Source organism: Hyalella azteca, unplaced genomic scaffold (genome assembly GCF_000764305.2).
Source record: "Hyalella azteca isolate HAZT.00-mixed unplaced genomic scaffold, Hazt_2.0.2 contig10918, whole genome shotgun sequence".
Lineage (NCBI taxonomy): Eukaryota > Metazoa > Arthropoda > Malacostraca > Amphipoda > Hyalellidae > Hyalella > Hyalella azteca.
Genome location: NW_025940937.1, coordinates 17,375 through 32,820, shown reverse-complemented (window position 1 = coordinate 32,820; position 15,446 = coordinate 17,375). Strand labels below are relative to the sequence as shown.

Below are 15,446 nucleotides of genomic sequence, written 5' to 3'. Positions count from 1 at the left end.
GTTCACTTGGTCTGATCAAATGTACCTACTTAATTCAAACTTACTCATTACAAACAAAGGGCCTGAAAAATATTCTAAAAATTCAATAAGTAAAGAAATTTTAAAATATCAAACAAGACTAATAGACAACTAAATAATTCTATAACAAATCTGAGGTACTACACAACTGACAACTGAAAGTTTGTCCACTTTTGATCCTCATTCCCCATTTTCCTTTATAGTGATTCACATCACTAATCACTCACCTGCCACTTGCCCACCTGGCTACTGCCCTGGCCCTGCTGACAGTGACACCTAACAGAGCCCTGTAACTAACTAAATAATCTAAGGAAAGCTTTCCATCTTAGGTGGAAAGCTTGTTTATAAGTGAACTTCCATTCCTAGAATTCAACACTGCACAGTGCTTACTGCTGCACAGTAGCAGACTGGCAGGGACGCAGGGTGGGCTGTGTGTAGGTGGCCTAGTAGATTGGAGCTGGGAGCCTGAGAGGTGTGGGTTCAATCAGTCAGTCTGTGTGGAGAAAATTTGAAGCAGTGACTTGCGAGCTCAAGCCCGCAAGTGCCGCAACATCAAGATCAACACGCTGTCAATGTTCTGCAATTTCAAGAATCGGCGACAGGCCTATGGCCTGTTAAACGCTGAAACCACTATATTATTATTATATTACTGCTCGTATGATGTCATCGGTAGTCAGCTTACTCATATTATGGATACAGAGAACTTTTTTATTTTTTCACTAACTTCTTTAATCAAAATTCAATAATTCTAAGGTTAAAAAAATGTTGGTAAAAGAATTGAAATATCAAAAGATGGTGGCAAGCATTTCTCTTGTAACTGGTTATATATTTACTGGGCGCGGGCAGTGCGGTCAAAGTGTCGGAAACATGACTGAGATACACTCAGAGACTCAGACTTGAGGCGTCAAGGCTCAGTGTAGCCTGGGGAGGTGCATTTTGTGCGCAAACAAATTAGAAGTAGGTCTTGATTTATCTTTAGCACCAGTCTTCTTGGACATGGGTGCTTTGTTCAGAGCAGGGTGTAATTTTTACTACAGCTGGTCAGTGAAACCAGCTTTGGGCAGGTATGTTACCAGTTTTTCTGCAGGGAACTCATCTCTAAGCAATGTTGCAAGTGTGAATCTCCATACCATTTTTCTGCAATGCTGTTCCAGTTGCTGTCTCGATTGATGTAGTTGAGGACACTAGTAGAAGATGCGTGGCAGTCCAAGTTTGGTTACAGGGAGGGCAACAAGCTGGTTGTTGACCAGTGAAGAGGTGTGCATGGGTAAGCTGTGTTGCTCCCAGGTGTAGGCGAGATATTGGTATTTGGTGGGATTGCTTGATAAACAGGTATTAGGCTTGGCCGAGGGAGTTTTTGTATGGTTGTAGTTTTGCAAAGGACTCTTCCCACTGGAGTTTCCACAGGGAATGGTAGTGGGATGTGAGTAGGTGCTTGATTTCCTGGTCAGAGAAGGATGGCATCACTTTGAGAGGCAGACTTAGAGCCTCCCAAGCGATTCAATCTGCTTTTTCATTTTGCCCAATGTTCATGTGGGATGGTACCCAGACAAGGATAACTTTGTTTGGTAAAAATGGATAGGAGGTGGATGATTTTAAGGACAAAAAAAGTGAGAATTTGTGTGTGCATTCTGCAGTGCTCTCAGAGAGCTGAGAGAATCCAAGGCCAGAAGATAGGATCCCTCCTTGTCTTTCAGGTACATCAAAGCATAGTAGATGGCAGTAAGTTTGGCTGTGAAGATGGAATTTTCTCTATTTAGTCTTGCCATTAGAGAAAATGTTTGTGACCAAACCTTGGCTGCTGTTTGATTGGTGGTCTTTGAGCCATTGCAGTAGACTGGGGAGTGGGATGGGTACTTTAGGAGGAGGTCCGGAAAGCAAGCTTGCCAAGCTGTGGGTGGAAGGTCTTGCTTCTTAGACGAGTGGAGGGAGAAGTCAATTTTTGCAGTTGTAATGGGGAAGAGCATTTCTGGCTTCAGGCATGGTATAGAAGTGAGAGCTAGGTTTTGTGCTCTAAATTCATTGTAGATGAGACCTATTGTTGGGAGAGGTCTTCTCTGTATCTGGTAGAAATTATANTTTTTCTAATATGTGGCAAGTTATATTAGGCCCTCTTGATCTTAGGTGCTGTCCCTGTCTCTTATACACATCTAGATGTGTATAAGAGACAAGATCAGGGATATGTATAGGTATCGGAGTGGGCTAAAGTCTGCTCCCCATTTGTGGGCAGACTACAGAGAGGAGGCTGAGTGCTCATTGGCACCTTTATTTTAGTTCAAGAATGTGTTGGCGACAGGTGAGTCGGCGGTCCATGGTTATGCCAAGGAATCGGTTAGTATTTACAAATTCTAGTGGCTGGTTTGCAAGGAGTAGTGTTGGTATTTGTGGTGATCTATTGTTGCAAAAAAGCATTGCTTTGGATTTGGGTGCTGACATCTTCATGTTCCATGTATTTGTCCATACTGTTATGTTGTTGAGAGCAGTTTGGAGTTCTTTGGTACAAAGGGTTATTGAGGAATTGGTGCTCCAGAGTGCACAGTCATCAGCATAGAGTGAGTACTTGATGTCAGATGTGTTAAAAATGTCATTTATCATTATCAAAAAAGTAGTGGGCTTAGTACTGAGTCTTGTGAGATACCTGATGTTACTGGGTGCTGTGTGGACAATGTATTCTGTATTCTTACTCGTACGCCTGTGTTGTAGGAAGCCACGGATGAATGTCAGCATTCTGCCCATCACTCCTAGGTTTTCAAGTTTTTGAAGCAATCCAGAACACCACACCGAGTCGAATGCTTGAGTGAAGTCCAGGAAGACAGCGATGGTTGGGTTGCCCAGCATGAGACCATGTCTGATATCTGACTCCAGGCAAGTAAGGGGGTCTAGCGTGGAGTGTCGAGTTTGGAAGCCGCTCTGATTTGGGTCAATGAGTGATGCATGCTCAAGATAGCATCTGAGGCGATGGCCTACCATTTTTTCAAATAATTTTCAAAGGCTATTTGTGAGTACTATGGGGTGGTATGAGGATGGATTTGTAGGTGGTTTGTTGGGCTTTAGGAAGGGAAGGGTGTGAGCCAATGCCATTAATGGGGGGACTCCTGTTGCCCAGATGTAGTTGTAGAAAGCTAGTATGTTAATCATGTTTGTTGCATGTGTGGTAGGTGTGTCAAGAATGAGGGTGGTATGGTGTCAAGGCCTGGTGCTGATGGGCATGTAGTGTTTATTGCTCTCATTAGGTCTGCTACAGTGAAGTCGCTGTTATACCAAGAGGTGAGGTTTGTACCAAGGGCATATTTTGGATTTTATGGAGTTTTGTGATTATGGGGGATGGGCTGGGTGGTCCAGTAAGTTCTCTAGCTAGTACATTTGCTACCTCTGCTGGGTTTGTAAGGAGTCTATTCCCAACATCTAGGATGATGGCTGTTTGTGGGGGTGCTGCTCTGAGTCAATGAATTTTATTCCAGATTTTGGTTGTAGTTGATGTATAGGTCAAAGATTGAACAAATTTTGTCCAACTTTTCTGTTAAGCCAGAAGAACTGCGTGTTGAAACATTGCAGCTGCATGCTTATAGTTTATCAATAAGTGGGTGGTGCCTAGCTTCCATCTGTATAGTACAAGGGCCATTTTTTTGGCGTTGAGAGTAGCAGTGCACTCTGGAGTCCACCAACAGTGAGTTTGCTTTTGTTTCCTGGGGTTAGTAGAGATGGGGACTGCCAGTGCACCTGCTATCAGCAAGCGACTCTCCTCTGCACTGCATGCCTCGGAAGGGGAAAGGAATGTTTGCGGGAGGTCTACATGTTTTTGGAAGGCAGCCCAGTCAGCTTTGTTTAGGATCCATCTGGGCCTGGAGGGAAAGGGTGTATGTTTATATTATTTATGGTTATTTTGAGAGGGAAGTGGTCACTGTGCTACGGATCAGGAGCTGGTTCCTATGTTAAGGAGATGCCAGAGTTGGTGCAGTTATGGTGAGGTCACTGTGTGTGAGTGTACATGTTGGGCTTATGTGTGTGGGTGCTCCTGTGTTTGCCAGTATGAGGTTATTTTTGTATAGCCCCTCTGCTATGAGCCAGCCACGCTGGTCTGAGTAGGATGATTCCCAGGATTTGTGGTGGGCATTTGCATCAATGCAGATGAAAGGTGTGGTGAGTGATTGGAGTATGTCTGTCTGTTTAGTGAGGAGAGTTTTGTTGTCTGTGCAAGGGGGGAGGTATATATAGTGAGAAAATGGCAAGTTTGAAGGAAGGGAGGTATACCGTCAAATGGAGTAAAAAGGGACAGTTTTGAGCGTGTTTTGTTAATAACTTCTTACCATGAAGCATTTCAGAAACAAGTTTAGGCTCATTTTATAGCTCTTTGCAAGGGCTATCAAATGGCATCTTTAAAAAAATTCCATATGCTATTTGTAAGGTGCTAGACGCAATATAAAAGGCTCCTGAATTAATCTTGAAATGGGGTAAAAAGGGACACTTGAAATAAAACTCAATTTCAAACATTTGAAGCATGCAGAGTGTACTCATCTATTACTAACAGTACTCTAAAGTCCTCCTCTTTCATTGTAGATGATGTAGATGTAAAATAAATGACATTTTCTGTGATTTTCACTTGTTTTTCCTTTATTGATATATTACCATATGCATTAATTACCGTATTATTAATGTGATATTACTGTATCCATGGACATGCCATTGAGCATTAACAAGAACCTTGTCCACTGCAAGCTTCATATCAGCTGCCATGTAGCATTTCCTCTGTATCTGTAAGCTTACAGGATGGTTTGTAATTTCGCACAATTTTAATCGAGTCTAGTGATTTCACTATAACAAAAAAGATTGTGAAAAACATACCTGAAACAGAAAATAATGTTTTAGTGACAACCATCATATGTTTTGAAGAAATAAATCATAGTTTAGGTCAATTACTTTTGATTCTATGATGCCCGGTGCTCAAATCTATATATAGCATTCTATATACAAATTTGTGTCGACCAATGATGCACGAATTTTTCGATAAGTGAATTTTTTTCGCCTAGCAAGGTAAATGTAATCAAAATTCTTTGTTGTTGATCAATTTTTTGTTGACTGGAGCCTTTGCTAACTGAGATTCTACTGTAAATGCATTTTTAAGGGTGTCTCTAATTACCCTATGGCGTGTCCCTTTTTACCCCATTGCGTGTAAATGGCAGCCTTTTTTTGAATGAGATTGGCAAATTCTGTCAATTACGTTTTCAAGCTGACACCTGGGTGCAACTTTTATGTAAGTAAAATTTTTCAATACGGTGAATATTTTTTTTTTTTTTGCTCCAGACCTTAGCAGAGGTACCGTCAACTGGTGCTACTCGGGACACTTTTTAATGTTTTTCATTCATAACTTCTTACCATGAAACATTTCATAAACAAATTTAGGCTCATTTTATAGCTCTTTGTGAGGGCTATTGAATGGCATCTTAAAAAAAATCCAAATGCTAATTGTAAGGTGCAAGAAGCAAAAAAAGAGTGTCCCAAGTAGCCCCATCGAATGGGATAAATAATAAAACTTCATTTTAAAATATTTGATGCATGCAGAGCGTACTCGTCCATTACTAACAGTACTCTGAAGGCGTTTTCTTCCTTTATAGATGATGTAAATGCAGAATGACATNTTTTTAGGGTGTCCCTAATTACCCCATGGGGTGTCCCGAGTAGCCCCGCCGTGCGGAAATGGCTGCCATTTTTTTTGGAATGAGATAGGACAATTCCATCAATTACGTTTTCAAGCCAACACCTGGGTGCAACTTCTATGTAAGTAAAATTTTTTAATACGGCGAATATTATTTTTTGCTCCAGACCTTAGCAGAGGTACTTTTCCAAAATCACACTTTTCACACTTTTTTTCAGCAATTTTTTAGAGATAGTAAATGTTTGATTTCTTGACTAGCTTATACATAATAGATAGTAAAAATGTTGAAGATTACGCCACTATTTTTAGTTTTGCTATATTTTGATTAGTTTAGCTGCTACAACATTTCTACGAAATGTGGGACGCAAGTCCCTATTTACCCCGCCCATCCCTTTTTACCCCATTTGATGGTATGTGTGTGGCACAGGCTTCAGTGTGTGTGGGCATGGTTATGGTTTTTGTTGAGATACTGTTAAAGGCATGGATGGATGTTCCACCCCCACCAAGCAGTCGGTCTGATCTGGTAACTGGCGGGCAGCATGCAAGTGTAAGTGGGTGTGTTGGTGGTACATTTGTTTACTGCATGTATAGTATATCTGGTGTGTGGTTGTCTTGTGCTGTTTGGATATTTGGGATGTTTGATCTAAAGCTGCGGATATTCCATTGTAGGAGTGTGAGAGTCATTGCGAATGTGTTAGGGAGGTAAGGCCTAATTCTGTGAGCAGCAAGGTGATAGTTGATTCAATTTGTAATTTTGATCCTAGTTCAATAAAGCATTCTATTTTGGTGCTTAAAGAGGTTGCAAGTAGAAGTTTCAGTATTAATGGAAGCAAAGATAGGATCCAAGCTGGGGGGATTTGTGTTGCTGAAGGAGTTTGCTGGGGGGCTTGTGCATGGTCATGGTGAGTTCTGGTATGTTATTTTTTAGGACCCATTTGTGGTGGTGACGGAGGTGGTAATAGGGGCAGAGAGGATTCTTGTTCTTCCAAGTCATCCAGCTCCTGCTGCTTCATAGGAGAGTGGTCTGGGCTGCTACTTACTAGAGGGGGAAGCTGTCCAGGTGGAAACCAGTAGTTGGAATTTTGGGTTGTGCAAATGGTACTCAGTCGAACATTCTCTGGTTGTTTATGTGTAGCGGTAGTGTTTTTATCTATCAGAGGAATGCTATTCTTCTTTTGTGGACAGGTTAGGGGAGAGAAGGTGGCTTGCAAGCAGAGTATTGGTGGTTGTGTCTGAGGCAGGGGGGTCTGTCTGGTTGCACAAGTTTGTAGTCTTCTGTTGCTAGAGTTGTCATTGCCATTGGTTTGCTGGGTGGCACAGAGAGTTTCTTCCTGGCTTCTGGGTAGAAGACTTGGTGGTTTACAGAGTAATGCAAATTTCTACTTTCTGAAGGTATATAGGGCAACTTTTATCTAAGGCATCATGGTTCCCTTTACAGTTCACACATCATGGGGACTCTTGGCAGGTCATTCCATTATGTCCGTTTGTCCCTCAGTGACTGCAGCATTGTGGACTACGAAAGTAGGTTGAAGAGTGTCCCCACCTGCAACACTTGTAGCATTGGATGGGATTTGGATAATATGGATCCACTTTGTAGCTGCTATATCCAATCCGAATGTTTTCAGGTCATTGTTTGACGTTTGGCTAAAAAGGTCAGCATGAATAGTAGCATATGGGATTTTGCTGGGTCACAGAAGAGCTTTCTAACAGCTATGACTCCTGAGGGTCTGAGCAGTTCCAATAAATCTTCAATTTTTTCTTCTTGAAGTTCTGGTGCATAGATTTTTCCAATGGTAGTTTGAGAGTTCAGCGCTATTGTGATTTAAACAGGGAGTTGTAAATCTTGGGATATGGCAAGAAGTCTTACTGCGAGTAGTGTATCGACTTTTTCTAATATGTGGCAAGTTATATTAGGCCCTCTTGATCTTAGGTGCTGTCCTCCTTGAACTGGTCCACATATTTGGTCTATTGTTTTGGGTGCTTCAGAGGGTTTAGCTTGGCTAGGATTATATTTTCATCTAGGCTCCTGACATTGACATTTCTTGTTGATGGAGGTAGATTCTGTATTATGCTTTTGCTGGATAGGCCTGCATGTGCCAAGTTCTTTTTCTTTCCAGTGCTGTTGATGGGTGGGCTGGTTGCTTGTGCTGAGCTTTGGTCCTGGTCTTCCTGCTCTACCTGGTCTACCATTGATTCTATGTTTGCTTGCAAGCTTAGTAACGTTGCTAATTGTGGTGGTATTTCTTGTTGGCTTGAAGCATTTTTTGAGTTTACTGGATATGAAATGGCTGTTTCAGTAGCTTCTGGCTGTGGCATGAGGGCAGGGTTCTTTGTGAGGTGGTTTTTCATTTTGCTGGTGATATCCATATCACCAGCAGTTACTAGTTAGATCACATTTTGATGAGCTGGCACTTGATAAAACTCCTTCAGGATTTGAGTCTATGGATGTGAGACTCTCAATGCTGAAGGCTATTTGATCATATTTTGTATGGTTTTTTGGTTAGCAGATTTTGTCCAGGGTTGATTTACAGTTATTTCCAGTGAAGTCAGATTTCTTTTCTTGGCTGCTTTGGTACTTGTTTTTCTTCCTGGTCTTTTGGCAGATTTGAGGCAGTTTTTACTGGGGCTGACGAAGAATGAGCATTTAGGTTGTCAACTTTTCACTTGGACATCTTTGAAGTTGCTGGTTGTGCTCCAGTTAACAAAAAATCAATCAACAACCAAAAATTTTGATTACATTTACATCACTTGGGCGAGAAAAATTCATTTAACAAAAAATTAATGCATCATCGGTCATCACAAAATTGTCCATATAATGTCATAGATAGAATTGTGCACTGGGCAACATAGAATGTAAAGTACTTAACTTAAACTATGATTAATTTCTCCAAACGATAGGATGGTTCTCACTAAAATATTCTTTTGTGTGTCAGGTACATTTTTTATCTTTTTTTGTTATAGTGAATTCACTTGACCCAATTAAAATGGTGTGAAATTACAAGATGTCCTGTAAGCCTACAGATACATTGGTAATCCTATACGGCTGCTGATATAAAGCTTGCAGTGGACAAGGTTGTTGTAAATGCTCAATGGCATGTTCAGGCATAGTGACAATCCATAGATTTTTTTAATCAGTCCATTTTTAATTTGATCATTTACTAATGGTTTTAATCAATATCTTTTGTATGATAATGCTGATATCCATGATACTTTATTACTGGTCTACTTATAGGACTCGAAAACAAACTTGAGAAAGAGTCTCAAAAAGTCTCTGTTTTGCCACTATGTGTTCAGGGATATGGTAATATCATGTTAATAAAGGAAAAACAAGTAAAAATCACAGAAAATTTCAATTACTCTACATCTACATACATCATCTACAAAGGATGAGGAGGACTTCAGAGTACTGTTAGTAATGGATGAATACACTCTGCATGCTTCAAACGTTTTATAATTCAGTTTTATTTCAACTGTCCCAGATTACCCCATTCCCAGGGCTAATTCGGGACACTTTTATTTTGCGTCTGGCACCTTATGAATGGCATATAGAATTTTTTTGGAGATGCCATACAATAGCTCTCGCAAAGGCTTTTAAAATGAGCCCAAACTTGTTTATGAAATGTTTCATGATGAAAAGTTATTGATGATAAACGCTCAAAACTGTCCTTTATTGCCATGTTTGATGGTACCTATATATAACTACCAAACATTGAGACTTTGGTTAAATGATTTTTTCAATTTTGAATTTATTTTCATTTCTTAATTTGCAAATTATAACCTTATTTGTTCACATTTTTTATAGGCATGTACTCATCATCTACTGCAGGTGCAGAGTTTGCCAAAACAGAAGTTGGTAATTTGTTTATACATACATGTAGCTGGTGCCAAAATTGGATGGCCACTGCTTGTGAATTTCTGTTGAAAAATTTGTCTACATTTTATTTGTAATTGTTCACATTTATCATTGCCAAGTTTCAAACTAAACCTAAATATGAAACAGAAACTACAAGATTTTAAATGTTTTATGTTGCAATTCTTGTGAAAGCTGGTGTTTAAATTGTCTACTCCTGAGCCACAACTGGAGCTCTGGCAGCATTTCTAGAAGTGCAGGATGTCTGCAAGGGAGATTATTTGTTGCCTCGTTATTAATAGAACTACATTATTGAGCCCTCATTCTATATAGAGCAAAATGTGTGACTTGATGGCTGTGAAATTTCAGTAAAATGTTGGACTTTGCTAATCTCAACATAATTATGTCAGTTAATAAGTCAGACATTGTCACTAACCATTGAGTACAAGAAGTAGGTACATTACTTAGTAAGTCAGAACCAAAGTACAGTAACCATTGCACACATGTACATTACTTAAAAAGTTACTCATAAAGTACAATAATAATCATTTTAATTTCAGTTTCACAGAGTTTGTGTTAAATAGATCCATATAATAGACAAAATTATGGCTAAAACTGAATTCAAACCTTATGACTTCATATTTGCTAAAGTTAAGGGATACCCACATTGGCCTGGCAGGGTAAGTCTTCAATTTATATATGAGCTTAAATGTTTTAATTACTTTGGACCTTACATATCATTGGATGAAAATCTTCACAGTTAAATTGATCAAAATGAATAATTTATTGACTCCTAGGCAGGATGTAATTTTAAATAAAACAGGGGAACATTTTTGCCAAGTTACTCAGTATTGCTTGGCAGTTTAATATCTCTAGTCAAACCTAGTCCTTGTGAAAGAAAAGATCTGCATAACATGTGCCAATAAGATTTTAATTACTACAGTATTTCGTTATTACCTCTTCACATACTCTGTTAATGCCACCTCATGATTATCTTGCTCATTGCTATGTTCATGCCATCTCATGATTATCTTGTTCATTGCTATGTTCATGCCATCTCATGATTATCTTGTTCATTGCTATGTTCATGCCATCTCATGATTATCTTGTTCATTGCTATGTTCATGCCATCTCATGATTATCTTGTTCATTGCTATGTTCATGCCATCTCATGATTATCTTGTTCATTGCTATGTTCATGCCATCTCATGATTATCTTGTTCATTGCTATGTTCATGCCATCTCATGATTATCTTGTTCATTGCTATGTTCATGCCATCTCATGATTATCTTGTTCATTGCTATGTTCATGCCATCTCATGATTATCTTGTTCATTGCTATGTTCATGCCATCTCATGATTATCTTGTTCATTGCTATGTTCATGCCATCTCATGATTATCTTGTTCATTGCTATGTTCATGCCATCTCATGATTATCTTGTTCATTGCTATGTTCATGCCATCTCATGATTATCTTGTTCATTGCTATGTTCATGCCATCTCATGATTATCTTGTTCATTGCTATGTTCATGCCATCTCATGATTATCTTGTTCATTGCTATGTTCATGCCATCTCATGATTATCTTGTTCATTGCTATGTTCATGCCATCTCATGATTATCTTGTTCATTGCTATGTTCATGCCATCTCATGATTATCTTGTTCATTGCTATGTTCATGCCATCTCATGATTATCTTGTTCATTGCTATGTTCATGCCATCTCATGATTATCTTGTTCATTGCTATGTTCATGCCATCTCATGATTATCTTGTTCATTGCTATGTTCATGCCATCTCATGATTATCTTGTTCATTGCTATGTTCATGCCATCTCATGATTATCTTGTTCATTGCTATGTTCATGCCATCTCATGATTATCTTGTTCATTGCTATGTTCATGCCATCTCATGATTATCTTGTTCATTGCTATGTTCATGCCATCTCATGATTATCTTGTTCATTGCTATGTTCATGCCATCTCATGATTATCTTGTTCATTGCTATGTTCATGCCATCTCATGATTATCTTGTTCATTGCTATGTTCATGCCATCTCATGATTATCTTGTTCATTGCTATGTTCATGCCATCTCATGATTATCTTGTTCATTGCTATGTTCATGCCATCTCATGATTATCTTGTTCATTGCTATGTTCATGCCATCTCATGATTATCTTGTTCATTGCTATGTTCATGCCATCTCATGATTATCTTGTTCATTGCTATGTTCATGCCATCTCATGATTATCTTGTTCATTGCTATGTTCATGCCATCTCATGATTATCTTGTTCATTGCTATGTTCATGCCATCTCATGATTATCTTGTTCATTGCTATGTTCATGCCATCTCATGATTATCTTGTTCATTGCTATGTTCATGCCATCTCATGATTATCTTGTTCATTGCTATGTTCATGCCATCTCATGATTATCTTGTTCATTGCTATGTTCATGCCATCTCATGATTATCTTGTTCATTGCTATGTTCATGCCATCTCATGATTATCTTGTTCATTGCTATGTTCATGCCATCTCATGATTATCTTGTTCATTGCTATGTTCATGCCATCTCATGATTATCTTGTTCATTGCTATGTTCATGCCATCTCATGATTATCTTGTTCATTGCTATGTTCATGCCATCTCATGATTATCTTGTTCATTGCTATGTTCATGCCATCTCATGATTATCTTGTTCATTGCTATGTTCATGCCATCTCATGATTATCTTGTTCATTGCTATGTTCATGCCATCTCATGATTATCTTGTTCATTGCTATGTTCATGCCATCTCATGATTATCTTGTTCATTGCTATGTTCATGCCATCTCATGATTATCTTGTTCATTGCTATGTTCATGCCATCTCATGATTATCTTGTTCATTGCTATGTTCATGCCATCTCATGATTATCTTGTTCATTGCTATGTTCATGCCATCTCATGATTATCTTGTTCATTGCTATGTTCATGCCATCTCATGATTATCTTGTTCATTGCTATGTTCATGCCATCTCATGATTATCTTGTTCATTGCTATGTTCATGCCATCTCATGATTATCTTGTTCATTGCTATGTTCATGCCATCTCATGATTATCTTGTTCATTGCTATGTTCATGCCATCTCATGATTATCTTGTTCATTGCTATGTTCATGCCATCTCATGATTATCTTGNTGGGTGACGTGTTGGGTGTGATGGGTGACGTGTTGGCTATGATTGGTGACGTGTTGGGTGTAATGAATGACGTGTTGGGTGTGATGAGTGACGTGTTGGGTGTGATGGGTGACGTGTTGGGTGTGATGAGTGACGTGTTGGGTGTGACGGGTGACGTGTTCGGTGTGACAGGTGACCTGTTGGGTGTGATGGGTGACGTGTTGGGTGTGATGAGTGACGTTGGGTGTAATGGGTGACGTGTTGGGTGTGATGCGTGACGTGTTGGGTGTGATGGATGACGTGTTGGTGTGATGGGTTACGTGTTCAGTGTGGCAGGTGACGTGTTGGGTGTGATGGGTGACGTGTTGAGTGTGATGGGTGACGTGTTGGGTGTGATGAGTGACGTGTTGGGTGTGATGAGTGATGTGTTGGGTGTGATGAGTGATGTGTTGGGTGTGATGGGTGACGTGTTCGTTGTGATGGGTGACGTGTTGGGTGTGATGGGTGACGTGTTGAATGTAATGAGTGACGTGTTGGGTGTGATGGGTGACGTGTTGGGTGTGATGTGTGACGTGTTGGGTGTGATGTTGGGTGTGATGGGTGACGTAGTGGGTGTGGCGGGTGACGTGGTGGGTGTAGTGGGCGACGTATTGGGTGTGATGGGTGACGTGTTGGGTGTGATGGGTGACGTATTGGGTGTGTTGGATGACGTGTTGGGTGTGATGAGTGACATGTTGGCTGTGATGGGTGACGTGTTGGGTGTAATGGGTGACGTGTTGGGTGTGATGAGTGACGTGTTGGGTGTAATGGGTGACGTGTTAGTCAGACGCCGACTAATGCTGATTGTCGTGGGTGAAAGCCTAGCGAAGTTCTGGCCATATAAAAACTCTTTATTTTATTTTTTATTTTTATTTTTTTTATGGTTACGTTGTGGTTGCCCGCAGGTCGCCATGTTGCCGCAGTGGCTGCAATGCTAAGACACACTAAGCCTATTGGTGTGGAGGTGAAAATGGAGGCCGCGGCCTTGATGGGGACGCCGTGGGGGGCGCTCGTGGCGGCGGCGAGGGGCGTGGGGGTCTGGCTGACGTTCCGCCGCCACGAAGCCTACGAGCCTCACGACGACCTCCTCCTGCCGCTGCACGACAGCGGGTAAGAACCTGTAGGTGCATGTAAGAATCAGTAGATGCACGTAAGAACCTGCAGATGCAGGTAAGAACCTGCAGGTGCAGGTAAGAACCTGCAGGTGCAGGTAAGAACCTGCAGGTGCAGGTAAGAACCTGCAGGTGCAGGTGATGCCGTCGAGGTTCGCGGGTTAAACCTTCAGGGCGACGGAAGGAATACAGGAGGGAAGGGGGTAGAGGGGGAGAAGCAAGGGGGGGGGGCGGAGCGTCTTGGCGAATGTAATGAGTGTCCACACCCCCGCCCCCACAGCGTATTATTATTATGTTAATAATAATTAATATAATAATATGATAATAATAAATAATATAATAAAAATTAATAAATTTTCATTGACCCTGAAATAAACCATTACAACGGATTGCTGGTCCATAACAATGGATTACTGGTCATATTCATGCCTCCCCTAACCCTCCTTTGGGACAGGGTGAAGCTGTGGGGGTTCAGAGGCTGCGTGGGCACCTCCGCTGGGGTGGCCGCCCTCGCGTCGGTGGCTAACGGCGCTGTCCTTTCCATCCGCATGGCGGCGCCCCTGGACCTCAACGCCCTCGAGAATACATACGTGTTCCTCAGTGAGTCTTGCCCAGCACGGGATGCGGCGCCCCTTGGCCCGTGGGAGCCGTACAATTATATATTGTATAATCGTAATTTATTTTAATGTTTGGTGATTATATACCTGGATAATCACCAAAAAACGAATAATCACACAACATAAACTATTAAATATATTTAGTATATTAACAATACCATTAAATAATGAATATTATTTTATATATATGTACATTATATTATGTATATATGTCCTTGGGTAAAACTGTTATCTTGCATGTTTGTTATCCTCATTTTTATCTTATTTGACCTGCGCAGGTGTGTACACGCGCCTCCTCCCTTTCCCTGGCCCCCCCTCCCCCGCGTGGTCACGTCCTCTCTCTGGGGACAGTCCCCTGCATGCAAAGCCAGGGCTGATCGTGGAAGGGGCAGATGAGGGGTCCTGGGAGGCCGTGGCCCACACCTTCACCTCCCTCGTCCCCCCTGGCAAGAGGTGCGTAGTCCCCCGACTCCCGTGGGGTGAAATGGAGTTCAATTTGTTGCACATCGTATAACAAATTAATAATTATAATTATGACATCGTCTGCAGTTTGTGCCGCTGGGGAATGACACTGCAGTTTGTGCGTCTGAGGGACTGGCACTGCAGTGTGTGCGTTTGTGGGAATGACGCTGCAGTTTGTGCGTCTGGGGGAATGACTGCAGTTTGTGCGTCTGGGGGAATGACTGCAGTTTGTGCGTCTGGGGGAATGACTGCAGTTTGTGCGTCAGGGGGTATGACTGCAGTTTGTGCGTCTGGCGGTATGACTGTAGTTTGTGCGTCTGGGGGTATGACTGCAGTTTGTGCGTCTGGAGGTATGACTGCAGTTTGTGCGTCTGGGGGTATGACTGCAGTTTGTGCGTCTGGCGGTATGACTGTAGTTTGTGCGTCTGGGGGTATGACTGCAGTTTGTGCGTCCGGGGGTATGACTGCAGTTTGTGCGTCTGGGGGTATGACTGCAGTTTGTGCGTCTGGGGGTATGACTGCAGTTTGTGCGTC

The 15,446-nt window shown here is 41.2% G+C and overlaps 1 protein-coding gene across 1 annotated transcript; it reads left to right on the top strand.

The window, feature by feature from the left end:
* Positions 1-13,450: 13,450 nt before the first annotated feature.
* LOC108675335 lies at positions 13,451-14,979 on the top strand. The gene is made up of 3 exons (XM_018163337.2): positions 13,451-13,831; positions 14,288-14,433; positions 14,729-14,979. The coding sequence occupies exons 1-3, from the start codon at positions 13,602-13,604 to the stop codon at positions 14,962-14,964; spliced, it is 612 nt and encodes a 203-aa protein (XP_018018826.2). The 5' UTR covers positions 13,451-13,601; the 3' UTR covers positions 14,965-14,979.
* Positions 14,980-15,446: the final 467 nt, after the last annotated feature.